Genomic DNA, 13244 nt, shown 5'->3' on the forward strand with positions numbered 1-13244 from the left:
TTTCCAATCTTCTGTTTGTCCAATGTTGGTGATCCTGTGCCAATTGTAGCCTCAGTTTCCTGTTCTTAGCTGACAGGAATGGGACCCGGTGTGGTCTTCTGGTGCTGTAGCCCATCTGCTTCAAGGTTGGATGTGTTGTGTGTTCAGAGATGGTATTCTGCATACCTTGGGTGTAACGAGTGGTTATTTGAGTTGCTGTTGCCTTTCTATCATCTGGAACCAGTCTGCCCATTCTCCTCTGACCTCAACAAGGCATTTTCCTCCACACAACTGCCCCTCACTGGATATTTTCTCCTTTTCCCACCATTCTCTGTAATCCTGAGAGATGGATGTGTGTGACAATCCCAGAAATACTCAGACCGGCCCGTCTGCCAAAAACAACCATGCCACGTTCAAAGTCACTTTAATTCCCTTTCTTCCCCATTCTGATGCAGCAAATCCTCTTCACCACTTCTAGATGCTGAAATGCATGAAGTTTCTGCCATGTGATTGGCTGATTAGCAATTTGTGCTACCTAGCAACTGAACAGGTGTACCTAATAACGTGGCCGGTGAGTGTATATTGTATAATCAATAAAAATAGGAATCAGATCCAATTTTGGAGCCCATCAATAAATACCTTACGTACTACGTTTGGGTTTATCGTTGTTGTATGGGTTTACCAGCACCGGGTGGGAATTTATTGAGCGTCAGGTATAATGATGGACTCATGCGTGTTCGGGATCCTAGTTCCAGCCTACATGTCCAATCCCGCCAGGAAGCCGACATTGCTCACCGCTAATCACAGGCAGTGAGACATTTGCCGGTCTGCAGCTGCACAGATCAGGAAGTGTCTCACTGCCTGTGATTAGCGGGACCTGGCAGGTGGGTTTGGACTAGGATCCCAAACACGCCTGAGCCCATCTCTAGTCAGGAACATGAAAATTATATAGAGAAAACTCTTCTATATCTGTCCTACGATGGTTGTGCCAGTACTTGGAAAAGACGACCAGCACTACATATGGCGAAACAGCGTCATCTGTTGTTCTAGTTGTGCTTCAGGGTTCCTGTTCATCTAGTCAGGTAGATATGTGGTGGACCAATTGGGATGAAAATCGGTTCTAACGAGAGTAGGTGATCCCCTGGTGAAAGTGAGGTATAGATAGGACCTGGTTTTATTCTTAGGCTTCCACCTCTCTGACCATGGTAGAAGAAATCAGGCGAGAAGTGGTTAGGAGCTCCTAGTGCAGATGGTCATCCAGCTTCGAGGTTCAGAGATCATCACCCTCTCTGACTACAGTGAATCCCAAAATACGCGGGCCCAACCTAAAGTTCTTGTTCAATGAATGAAATATGACTGTAGAAAGCACTCTTAACCACATATCCAGGATTTGGTCATCCAGTCACTCTATGAGATTGTATAGGTCCTCAATATAATGTCATGTCCCCAACAAATGAGGAGGAGATACTGTATACACCATATGAAAGGTCCATCTCCATTCCTCAATATAACGTCATGTTCCCAACAAATGAGGAGGAGATACTGTACACCATATGAAAGGTCCATCTCCATTCCTCAATATAACGTCATGTCCCCAACAAATGAGGAGGAGATACTGTACACCATATGAAAGGTCCATCTCCATTCCTCAATATAAACGTCATGTTCCCAACAAATGAGGAGGAGATACTGTACACCATATGAAAGGTCCATCTCCATTCCTCGATATAACGTCATATTCCCAGTAAATGAGGAGGAGATACTGTACACCATATGAAAGGTCCATCTCCATTCCCCCAGTATAACGTCATGTTCCCAACAAATGAGGAGGAGATACTGTACACCATATGAAAGGTCCATCTCCATTCCCCCAATATAACGTCATGTTCCCAACAAATGAGGAGGACGTACTGTACACCATATGAAAGGTCCATCTCCATTCCTCAATATAACGTCATTTTCCCAACAAATGAGGAGGAGATACTGTACACCATATGAAAGGTCCATCTCCATTCCTCAATATAATGTCATGTTCCCAACAAATGAGGTGGAGATACTGTACACCATATGAAAGGTCCATCTCCATTCCTCAATATAACGTCATGTTCCCAACAAATAAGGAGGAGATACTGTACACCATATGAAAGGTCCATCTCCATTCCTCAATATAACGTCATGTTCACAAAGAATGAGGAGGAGATACTGTACACCATATGAAAGGTCCATCTCCATTCCTCAATATAACGTCATGTTCCCAACAAATGAGGAGGAGATACTGTACTCCATATGAAAGGTCCATCTCCATTCCTCAATATAACGTCATGTTCCCAACAAATGAGGAGGAGATACTGTACACCATATGAAAGGTCCATCTCCATTCCTCAATATAACGTCATGTTCACAAAGAATGAGGAGGAGATACTATACACCATATGAAAGGTCCATCTCCATTCCTCAATATAACGTCATGTCCCCAGCAAATGAGGAGGAGATACTGTACACCATATGAAAGGTCCATCTCCATTCCTCAATATAACGTCATGTTCCCAACAAATGAGGAGGACGTACTGTATACACCATATGAAAGTTCCAACTTTACTATGGATGCAAGGCATGAGCCGGTGACACTGTTTCTTTCATATTTAGTTACACCCATGAATAAGACAGGTAATAACTTTTAGTATCCTGGATGAAGAAATAATTAAAATTTGCATATTTTTTTCAGCTTATGACCCATTTTCTAAGAGGTGCTTCCTGTACAGATTGCATGACCATTTCAATGAGGATGGAGGAGGACCAGAGTCACAACATGGAGAAGCTACTAAATCTCACCCTGGAGATTTTCAACCTGCTGACCGGAGAGGTGAGGAGGATTCTGGGTGGTCACATGATATCATTCTTGTCTAGTATGGTCAGTAGACCATGCTCTTATTGTAGACATGTAGATGATGTCAGATGATTGATATCAGTTTATCTTTCTCCTGATCTGTAGGATTATGTTGTAGTGAAGAAGTCTAGTGGGGAGCCAATCTCAGAAGGATGGAGCCGGACCCAGAGCCCCACCATGGTGCCTCCCCCTCATTCTCCGATACCTGAGAGGAACAAAGAGCAGAAGATCCTGGAAGTGACCACCATGATGGTCCATCTGCTGACAGGAGAGGTGAGCGGTGCTGGGAATTCTGGGACATTATCCAGTAACAGACAAGGTATGTGTCTGGATGGTGACTGTATCATTGTGTTTGTCAGGTTCCTATAAGGTGTCAGGATGTCACTGTCTATTTCTCCATGGAGGAGTGGGAGTATTTAGAAGGACACAAGGATCTCTACAAGGACGTCATGATGGACAATCAAAAGAATTTGAGTTTTGTGAATAATGAGAGGAAGGAATCTCCCCCGAATGAGACAATATTGAACTTCACCCTGGAGATCCTCAGCCTGCTGACTGGAGAGGTGAGGTCTTTTTCTCTGTCCAGCACCGAGAACCAAGGCAAATCCTCAGTACTCCCTCACCAGAATCCCACTGGAGACCAAGTGGTCTCTGCCCACTGCTTACCCCCCCCCCAGCCCCTATAGTCCTGCTCTTCTGTCCCCTGCAAGATGGGTTTTTTTTTATTATCCACCCCCTATTCCTCCAACAATGTCTGTCCTACATGTACTCCCATTGCCCCAACTCCCACCCTCAGCATCCTCCTCTCCAACTACACTATATACACTACCGTATTTTTTGTGTGAAGTTGTGCTGGATTACATTTACCTCTGATGTATACCTGCAGTAAACGCTTTCCTCCCCTTGCCGAACAGCAGATTGCATTCATCTTCCTAGTCCACCCTGTGCTAAAATAGGCAAACTTTTACCAGTCCTTAGTAAATATAGACCTGCCCATAGAGTTGAGGGATGATGGGAGTGAGACTTTTCATTCTGTATAACACAGGGCTGTGAATTAGTATTGAAGGACCCAACTGAGCATGACACAACAGAGAGCCATCATCGAACCTCTACAAGATGGAGGAGAGGCCAGAACCCCATTACTATCCCCCCACCTCCATCCCTCATACCTGAGAGACACAACATGCAGAAGATTCTAGAAGTCACCAAGAAGATGATGGAGCTGCTGACAGGAGAGGTGAGCGGTGCTGGGAATTCTGGGACATTATCCAGTAACAGACAAGGGATGTGTCTGGATGGTGACTGTATCATTGTGTGTGTCAGGTTCCTATAAGGTGTCAGGATGTCACTGTCTATTTCTCCATGGAGGAGTGGGAGTATTTAGAAGGACACAAGGATCTCTACAAGGACGTCATGATGGAGGATCAGCCGCCCCTCACATCACCGGGTAAGAGGAGACTTTATTGTAAAGGAGAGAGGAGTACAGAGGGTCCACCTAGACCCCCATCCAACATGAGGAGGAGATATCCATCTCCATTCCTCAATATAACGTCATGTTCCCAACAAATGAGGAGGAGATACTGTACACCATATGAAAGGTCCATCTCCATTCCTCCATATAACGTCATGTTCCCAACAAATGAGTAGGGGATACTGTACACCATATGACGTGTCGGTTCACACTATGGCGATCCAACTTCGGGGACAACTAGTGAAGTCGCCGTGCACCGCGACTTCGGCGCGACTTGCACAGACTTCACATAATGGAAGTCAATGCAAGTCGCTCCTACTTTGGTCAAAAGTAGTGCAGGAACTATTTTCTAAGTCGGAGCGACTTGAGTTGCTCCTATTAGAACGGTTCCCATAGCACTGAATGGACCGCGACTTGTCAGGCGGCCAAGTTGCCTGACAAGTCACGGTAGTGTGAACCGGGACTAAAGGTCTTTCTCCATTCCTCAATATAACATCATGTTCCCAACAAATGAGGAGGACGTACTGTATACACCATATGAAAGGTCCATCTCCATTCCTCAATATAACGTCATGTTCCCAACAAATGAGGAGGAGATACTGTACACCATATGAAAGGTCCATCTCCATTCCTCAATATAATGTCATGTTCCCAACAAATGAGGAGGAGATACTGTACACCATATGAAAGGTCCATCTCCATTCCTCAATATAATGTCATGTTCCCAACAAATGAGGAGGAGATACTGTACACCATATGAAAGGTCCATCTCCATTCCTCAATATAACGTCATGTTCCCAACAAATGAGGAGGAGATACTGTACACCATATGAAAGGTCCATCTCCATTCCTCAATATAATGTCATGTTCCCAACAAATGAGGAGGAGATACTGTACACCATATGAAAGGTCCATCTCCATTCCTCAATATAATGTCATGTTCCCAACAAATGAGGAGGAGATACTGTACACCATATGAAAGGTCCATCTCCATCCCTCAATATAACGTCATCTTCCCAACAAATGAGGAGGAGATACTGTACACCATATGAAAGGTCCATCTCCATTCCTCAATATAACGTCATGTTCCCAACAAATGAGGAGGAGATACTGTACACCATATGAAAGGTCCATCTCCATTCCTCCAATATAATGTCATGTTCCCAACAAATGAGGAGGAGATACTGTACACCATATGAAAGGTCCATCTCCATTCCTCAGATCTATGTCACACCGGTCACTATTAGACCACCATAGACAATGATTAGATTATGATGGATGGAAATCCGTTGATGATGATGAAGGTTTCTCTCTCACAGATGGAAGTGATGTTGGAAATTCCTCCGAAGGTTTCCATATTCCGTCTGTGGATGATGATGAAGGAGATGATGGAATCCCAGGATATTCTCGGGAAGGAAGACCTTATTTGTGCTCGGAATGCGGTCAGACTTTTAAACAGAAGCATCATTTGCTAAGACATATGAGAGTTCACACCGGGGAGAATTTTCCATGTGAAGAGTGCGGGAAATGTTTTTTACGGAAAGAGAAACTCGCAGAACACCTGAAATCCCACACAGGGGAAAAGTCGCATACTTGTGCAGAGTGCGGGAAAGGTTTTATACGGAAAGAGGGGCTCCTCCTACACATGAGAATCCACACAGGTGAGAAGCCGTATTCCTGCACAGAGTGCGGGAAATGTTTCTGCAGGAAATACAGTCTTACCTTACATCGAAAAAAGCACATAGACAAGTCCTTGTCGTGTTCAGAGTGCGGGAAATGTTTTCACACAAGATCCGATCTGATCATACATCAGAGAGTACACATCGGTAAGGAGATCTTTCCGTGCTCGGAGTGTGGGAAACTGTATTCAAGTAAATCTCAGCTTACCATACACCAGAGAAGTCACACCGGGGAGAGGCCCTTTTCTTGTTCCCACTGCCAGAAATCATTTGCGGTGCGGTCAGAACTTCTGGTGCACCAGAGGACTCACACCGGGGAGAAACCCTTTTCATGCACAGAGTGCGGAAGATGTTTCTCACAAAAAGACAACTTAAATGCCCACATGAAACTGCACACGGGGGAGAAGCCATTCTCCTGTACGGAGTGCGGGAAATCCTTCAGTCGGAATAGTGACCTTGTTGCACACCTGAGCACTCACACAGGCATACATCGTTTTTCGTGTTCAGAGTGCGGGAAAGGTTTCATGCATAAAGGAAAACTTCATAGGCACCAGAAAACTCACACGGGTGAGAAGCCTTACGCCTGTTCAGAGTGCGGAAAATGTTTCCTACAGAATAGCCATCTTCTTGAACACCTAAGAAGCCACACAGGGGAGCGCCCTTTTCCGTGTTTGGTGTGCGGGAAATGTTTCCCGCGGAAAATTGATCTTGATATACACAGGAAAAGTCACACCGGGGAGCATTCTTTTTCATGCTCAGAGTGTGGGAAATGTTACACCAATGAAGGACATTACCGTAGGCACCAGAGGAGCCATGCTGGTGAGCCTTCTCTTTCCTGCGGAGAGTGCGGGAAATGTTTCAATAAGAAACGTGAGCTTGCTGCACACCGGAGGAGTCACAAGAGTAAGTGAGCTCTCCTGTGCTCTAATGCCGTCCATACAGTGATACCTTCTTATACCCATGAGAAGCCACATTGGATGAGCATGCTTTTCCATGTTCCTTCCTAACCCCTTCAATACCGGGCACGTTCACCCCCTTCCTGCCACCCCATACCGGGCACTTCCCCCCCCCCTTCCTGCCCCCCCATATTGGGCACGTTCATCTCCTTCCTGCCCCCCATACCGAGCATGTTCACCCCCTTCCTGTCCCCCCCCATACTGGGCATGTTCATCCCCTTCCTGCCCCCCCCATACCGGGCACTCCCCCCCCCCCTTCCTGCCCCCCCATACTGGGCACGTTCATCTCCTTCCTGCCCCCCATACCGGGCACGTTCATCTCCTTCCTGCCCCCCCATACTGGGCACTCCCCCCCCCCTTCCTGCCCTCCCCATACTAGTCACTTCCCCCCCCCCTTCCTGCCCTTCCCATATTGGGCATTTACCCCCCCTTTCTGCCCTCCCCATACCGGGCACATTTGCCCCCTTCCTGCCCCCCAATACTGGCCACTTTCTCCCCCTTCCTGACCCCCCCCCATACTGGATACTTTAACCTCCTTCCTTCCTCCCTCAACATACTGGGCAAGTTCACCCCCTCCTGCCCCCCCATACTGGGCGTTCCCCCCCCCATACTGGGCACGTTCACCCTATTCCTGCCCCCCCATATTGGGCACGTTCACCCCCTTCCTGCCCCTCATACTGGGCACTTTCACCCCCTTGTTGCCCCCCTCCATACTGGGCACTTTCTCCAACTCTCGTGCCCCCCCCCCCATACTGGGCACTTTTACCTTCTTCCTGCCCCCTCTTCCATACTGGGCACTTTCACCCCCTTCCTGCCACCCACCCCATCCTGTGCACCCTGCCCCCCATACTGGCCCCTTTACCCCCTTCCTGTACCCATATGACATTTCTATCATTTTATCACACAGATAGAGCTTTCTTTTGGTGGTATTTAATCACCGCTGGGGGTTTTATTTATTTTTTTGCGAAATAAGTGAGAAATGAGAAAAGATCGTAAATGTAAAGAAAAAAAAAAAAAAGGTGTTTTTCTTTGCTTCTGTTTTAATATTTTGCAAATAAATAATGATTCTTCATTAATTCGACCCAAAATGTATTCTGCTCCATTTCTTTGGTGAAAATCCTCCAAATCACCCCCCCCCCCTCAAATCAGTGTATATTATTTATCTGTAGGAAAGTTATAGATTCCACAAACTATGGGATATATCTGACAATCGATTAATCCTAATGACGGCCCATCTCATTTCTTGAGGGCCAAAAAAAAACACAAATACCCCCAAATCACCCCTTTTTGGAAAGAAGACGACAGGGTATGTAGTAGGAGGCAAGCTGAGTTTTTTTTTTTTTTTTTTACACAAAATTGTCATATTACCAGATTATTTATCTCACTCGGCATAGGCATACTTGCAACTACACCCCAAAACACATTCTGTTACTCCTCCTGAGTATGGCAATACCATCTGTGAGACTTTTACACAGCCTGGCCACATAGAAGCCCAACATTCCAGGAGCTACATACAGAGACCCAATATCCAAGGAGCCACGTACAGAGACCCAATCTCCAAGGAGCCACGTACAGAGACCCAACATCCAAGGAGCCACGTACAGAGGCCCAGCATCCAAGGAGCCACGTACAGAGGCCCAGCATCCAAGGAGCCACGTACAGAGGCCCAGCATCCAAGGAGCCACGTACAGAGGCCCAGCATCCAAGGAGCCACGTACAGAGGCCCAGCATCCAAGGAGCCACGTACAGAGGCCCAGCATCCAAGGAGCCACGTACAGAGGCCCAGCATCCAAGGAGCCACGTACAGAGGCCCAGCATCCAAGGAGCCACGTACAGAGGCCCAGCATCCAAGGAGCCACGTACAGAGACCCAACATCCAAGGAGCCACATACAGAGGTCCAACATCCAAGGAGCCACATACAGAGGTCCAACATCCAAGGAGCCACATACAGAGGTCCAACATCCAAGGAGCCACATACAGAGGTCCAACATCCAGAGCAACATACAGAGGTCCAACATCCAAGGAACCACATACAGAGACCCAATATCCAAGGAGCCGCATACAGAGGTCCAACATCCAAAGAGCCACATACAGAGACCCAACATCCAAGGAGCCACATACAGAGGTCCAACATCCAAGGAGCCACATACAGAGGCCCAATATCCAAGGAACCACATAGAGAGGCCCAACATCCAAGGAGCACCTTCAGGTGTTCGAAGGACATAAATTACACATCTAATTTTCTGACTATCTATCACACATGTGATGGCACTGGAGTGCAACAACAATGAAAATGCCCACAAAATTATTCCACAAGACCAGGTACTCGGGTACTCCGTCTGGAGAGAGGTATCCAGGTAATCTGTTGGGCTGCAGATAGGTACTCCGTTACTCTGACTGGCTGGAGACAGGTATTCGGGTACTCAGATGGGCTGCAGATAGGTACTCCGGTACTCTAAGGGCCTGGCGACAGGTACTCTGGTACTCCAATGGGCTGCAGATAGGTACTTGGGTACTCTGATGGGCTGGTGACAGGTACTTGGGTATTCTGATGGGCTGAAGACAGGTACTCGGGTATTCTGATGGGCTGAAGACAGGTACTCGGGTATTCTGATGGGCTGGAGACAGGTACTCGGGTATTCTGATGGGCTGGAGACAGGTACTCGGGTATTCTGATGGGCTGGAGACAGGTACTCGGGTATTCTGATGGGCTGGAGACAGGTACTCGGGTATTCTGATGGGCTGGAGACAGGTACTCGGGTATTCTGATGGGCTGGAGACAGGTACTCGGGTACTCTGATGGGCTGGAGACAGGTACTCGGGTACTCTGATGGGCTTGTGACAGGTACTCAGGTACTCTGATGGGCTGCAGATAGGTACTCAGATGGGCGTGGGACAGGTACTTGGGCACTCTGGGCTGCAGATAGGTACTTGGGTACTTTGGACTGCAGATAGGTATTCAGGTACTCTGGGCTGCAGATAGGTACTCGGGTACTCTGGGCTCTGGGGTCACCAACAGGAGGAAGGAGGTCCTGATTCCTCTATATAGATCTTTATATCACTAGAGGGATCACCGGCAGGAGGAAGGAGGTCCTGATTCCTCTATATAGATCTTTATATCACTAGAGGGGTCACCAGCAGGGGGAAGGAGGTCCTGATTCCTCTATATAGATCTTTATATCACTAGAGGGGTCACCAGGAGGAGGAAGGAGGTCCTCATTCCTCTATATAGATCTTTATATCACTAGAGGGGTCACCAGCAGGAGGAAGGAGGTCCTGATTCCTCTATATAGATCTTTATATCACTAGAGGGGTCACCAGCAGGGGGAAGGAGGTCCTGATTCCTCTATATAGATCTTTATATCACTAGAGGGGTCACCAGGAGGAGGAAGGAGGTCCTCATTCCTCTATATAGATCTTTATATCACTAGAGGGGTCACCAGCAGGCGGAAGGAGGTCCTGATTCCTCTATATTGATCGTTAGTTAGACCCCAATTAGAAGAATGAATCCAGAGATGGAGAACAAAAAATGTAAAGATTCTAAAGTGATAAAACATATCAGGAGAAACTGTTGGAATGTTAAATGTAGAGTCTGGAGGAAAGGATGGATGTGACTGAGATCTTTAAATACATGAAGAGATTGATTAAGATTCAGGAGGGAGGAATTTTCAATTTAAAGCCCGGATGAAGAACACAGGGACCTGACCTCCAACTATCAGGAGGAAATCTGAAAACGAACCTTAGAAAGTATTTTTTTTTTTTTATTTGCTAAAAGAGTCGTTGATTCTTGGATCAGACTTCCAGCAGAGGTAATCATACAGTCAACAGTAACTGGATTCAAACATTCTCTGGACAAACAGAGATTTCTTATTGGACAAACGTTAAAACGGCAAGACAAAAAACAGCTTCTTTACAGCTTCTCCTGTCTTTTTTTTCTTTAATTAAAATGTGATCTGGATCTTTAAGAACGTAACGCAATAGAAAAAAAGACAGACAACCGAAAAAAAAGAAAAAAGATCGATGGCTGCAGTACCTATACTCTCCACAAGGTGGCAACCTTACTGATAAGGATCCGCTCTGGAAATCTCTATGACACCTACAGACAGGAAGTGATGTCACATGTAATAGGACACAGGGGAGTCCATAGGAGGTACAGAGGAGACGTTGGTGAGACAGACGAGGAGGTTCGAAGGTTTTATGTTATAGAAGTTATGAAGAGGATGGTTTGGGTGATAACTTGACATGAGGTCAGTGTTAAAGCTCGGGGCAGAGTTGTAAATGGCTTTGTATGTTATTGTTAGCATTTTGAATTTTATTTGTTGGTCAATGAGAGGTCAGTGGAGGGATTGGCAGAGAGGGGGGGGGGACACTGAATGGAAATCAGTGGAGGGATTGGCAGAGAGCGGTGGAGGACACTGAATGGAGGCCAGTGGAGGGATTGGCAGAGAGGGGTGGAGGACACTAAATGGAAATCAGTGGAGGGATTGGCAGAGAGGGGTGGAGGACACTGAATGGAATCCAGTGGAGGGATTGGCAGAGAGGGATGGAGGACACTGAATGGAGGCCAGTGGAGGGATTGACAGAGAGGGGTGGAGGACACTGAATGGAGGCCAGTGGAGGGATTGGCAGAGAGGGGTGGAGGACACTGAATGGAGGCCAGTGGAGGGATTGGCAGAGAGGGGTGGAGGACACTAAATGGAGGCCAGTGGAGGGATTGGTAGAGAGGGGTGGAGGACACTGAATGGAAGCCAGTGGAGGGATTGGCAGAGAGGGGTGGAGGACAGTGAATGGAGGCCAGTGGAGGGATTGGCAGAGAGGGGTGGAGGACACTGAATAGAGGCCAGTGGAGGGATTGGTAGAGAGGGGTGGAGGACACTGAATGGAAGCCAGTGGAGGGATTGGCAGAGAGGGGTGGAGGACAGTGAATGGAGGCCAGTGGAGGGATTGGCAGAGAGGGGTGGAGGACACTGAATAGAGGCCAGTGGAGGGATTGGCAGAGAGGGGTGGAGGACACTGAATGGAGGCCAGTGGATGGATTGGTAGAGAGGGGTGGAGGACACTGAATGGAAGCCAGTGGATGGATTGGTAGAGAGGGGTGGAGGACACTGAATGGAAGCCAGTGGAGAGATTGGCAGAGAGGGGTGGAGGACACTGAATGGAGGCCAGTGGAGGGATTGGCAGAGAGGGTTGGAGGGCACTGAATGGAATCCAGTGGAGGGATTGGCAGAGAGGGGTGAAGGACACTGAATAGGGGCCAGTGGAGGGATAGGCAGAGAGAGGTAAAGGACACTGAATGGAGGCCAGTGGATAGATTGGCAGAGATGGCTGGAGGACACTGAATGGAATCCAATGGAGGGATTGGCAGAGAGAGGTCGAGGACACTGAATGGAGGTATCGGTATAGAAGAGTGGAGGACACTGCGCAGGAGATCAGAGCCCAGGATTACACATAACACTCTGGCTATGCAAGGAAGGACTGATGGTTGTATGTTTGATCTCCATGGAGAAGTCAGGGGAGGGGATGTGGGGGGAGCAGGTTGCAGAAATATTAGGAACTCCGTTTTGGAAAGATTACGTCTGACAAAAGCAGTGTGATATCCAGTTGTAGGTTTGGGAACAGAGACTTGGGGGAGCCCCTAAGGAAAGCGGAAAGGAGCAGATTGAGTAGTAGGTTTTGGGACAGAGTCTAGCGGGCACCCCTATGGAAAGAAGAGAGGAGGAGATAGAGTTGTAGGTTTGGTGACAGAGCTTTGGAGGAGCCCCTATGGAAAGAAGAGAGGAGGAGATAGTGAGAAAGGTAACAGTTCATATGAATGTTAGATATAAAGAGTTCATTGTAGTTGGCTGATATCGAAGATGGTTTTCAACGTGTTTAAATCAATGTTCAATTTTATCATTGAGAACTGGGCTGGTAGTAATAATCCTTTCCCCCGATGGAGACAATGTAACAAGGGAGTAGGATAGTCCTGGCATGGGGACCTCATAGAACTCGCACAACCATTTGTCTTCTTTTTGAAAATCAGGATATGGATCAGGAGCAGTACAACATTGGCTTTCTTTTCCTTCTGGGGTTCACTGATCATTGGATGTGAGGATAAGCTTCAGTCTATGACCCACCTATGAAGAGGAGCGTTCCCGTACAGATCACATGACCACCACAATTAGAATGGAGGAGGACCGTAGTCACAGCATGGAGAAGATATTAAACCTCACCCTGGAGATCATCTACCTGCTGACCGGAGAGGTGAGGGGGATTCTGGGAGGTCACATGA

General features: G+C 47.3%; 3 protein-coding genes across 3 annotated transcripts in view; all 3 read left to right on the top strand.

Moving 5' to 3' along the window:
- The window catches only part of LOC309562616 (uncharacterized protein), a 679009-nt gene that overhangs the window by 594599 nt on the left and 71166 nt on the right, over positions 1 to 13244 (top strand).
- LOC309562739 (uncharacterized protein) overlaps positions 1 to 13244 on the top strand; it is a 102765-nt gene that overhangs the window by 86842 nt on the left and 2679 nt on the right. The gene's annotated exons all lie outside the window — the stretch shown is intronic.
- LOC309564128 (uncharacterized protein) lies at positions 5533 to 6955 on the top strand (the record flags this gene model as incomplete). The annotated part of the gene is made up of 2 exons (XM_082268757.1): positions 5533 to 5539; positions 5657 to 6955. The coding sequence occupies 2 exons, from the start codon at positions 5533 to 5535 to the stop codon at positions 6925 to 6927; spliced, it is 1278 nt and encodes a 425-aa protein (XP_082124883.1). The 3' UTR covers positions 6928 to 6955.

This window comes from Pelophylax lessonae (genome assembly GCF_965119305.1).
Source record: "Pelophylax lessonae genome assembly, chromosome: 9".
In the NCBI taxonomy this organism is placed as follows: Eukaryota; Metazoa; Chordata; class Amphibia; order Anura; family Ranidae; genus Pelophylax; species Pelophylax lessonae.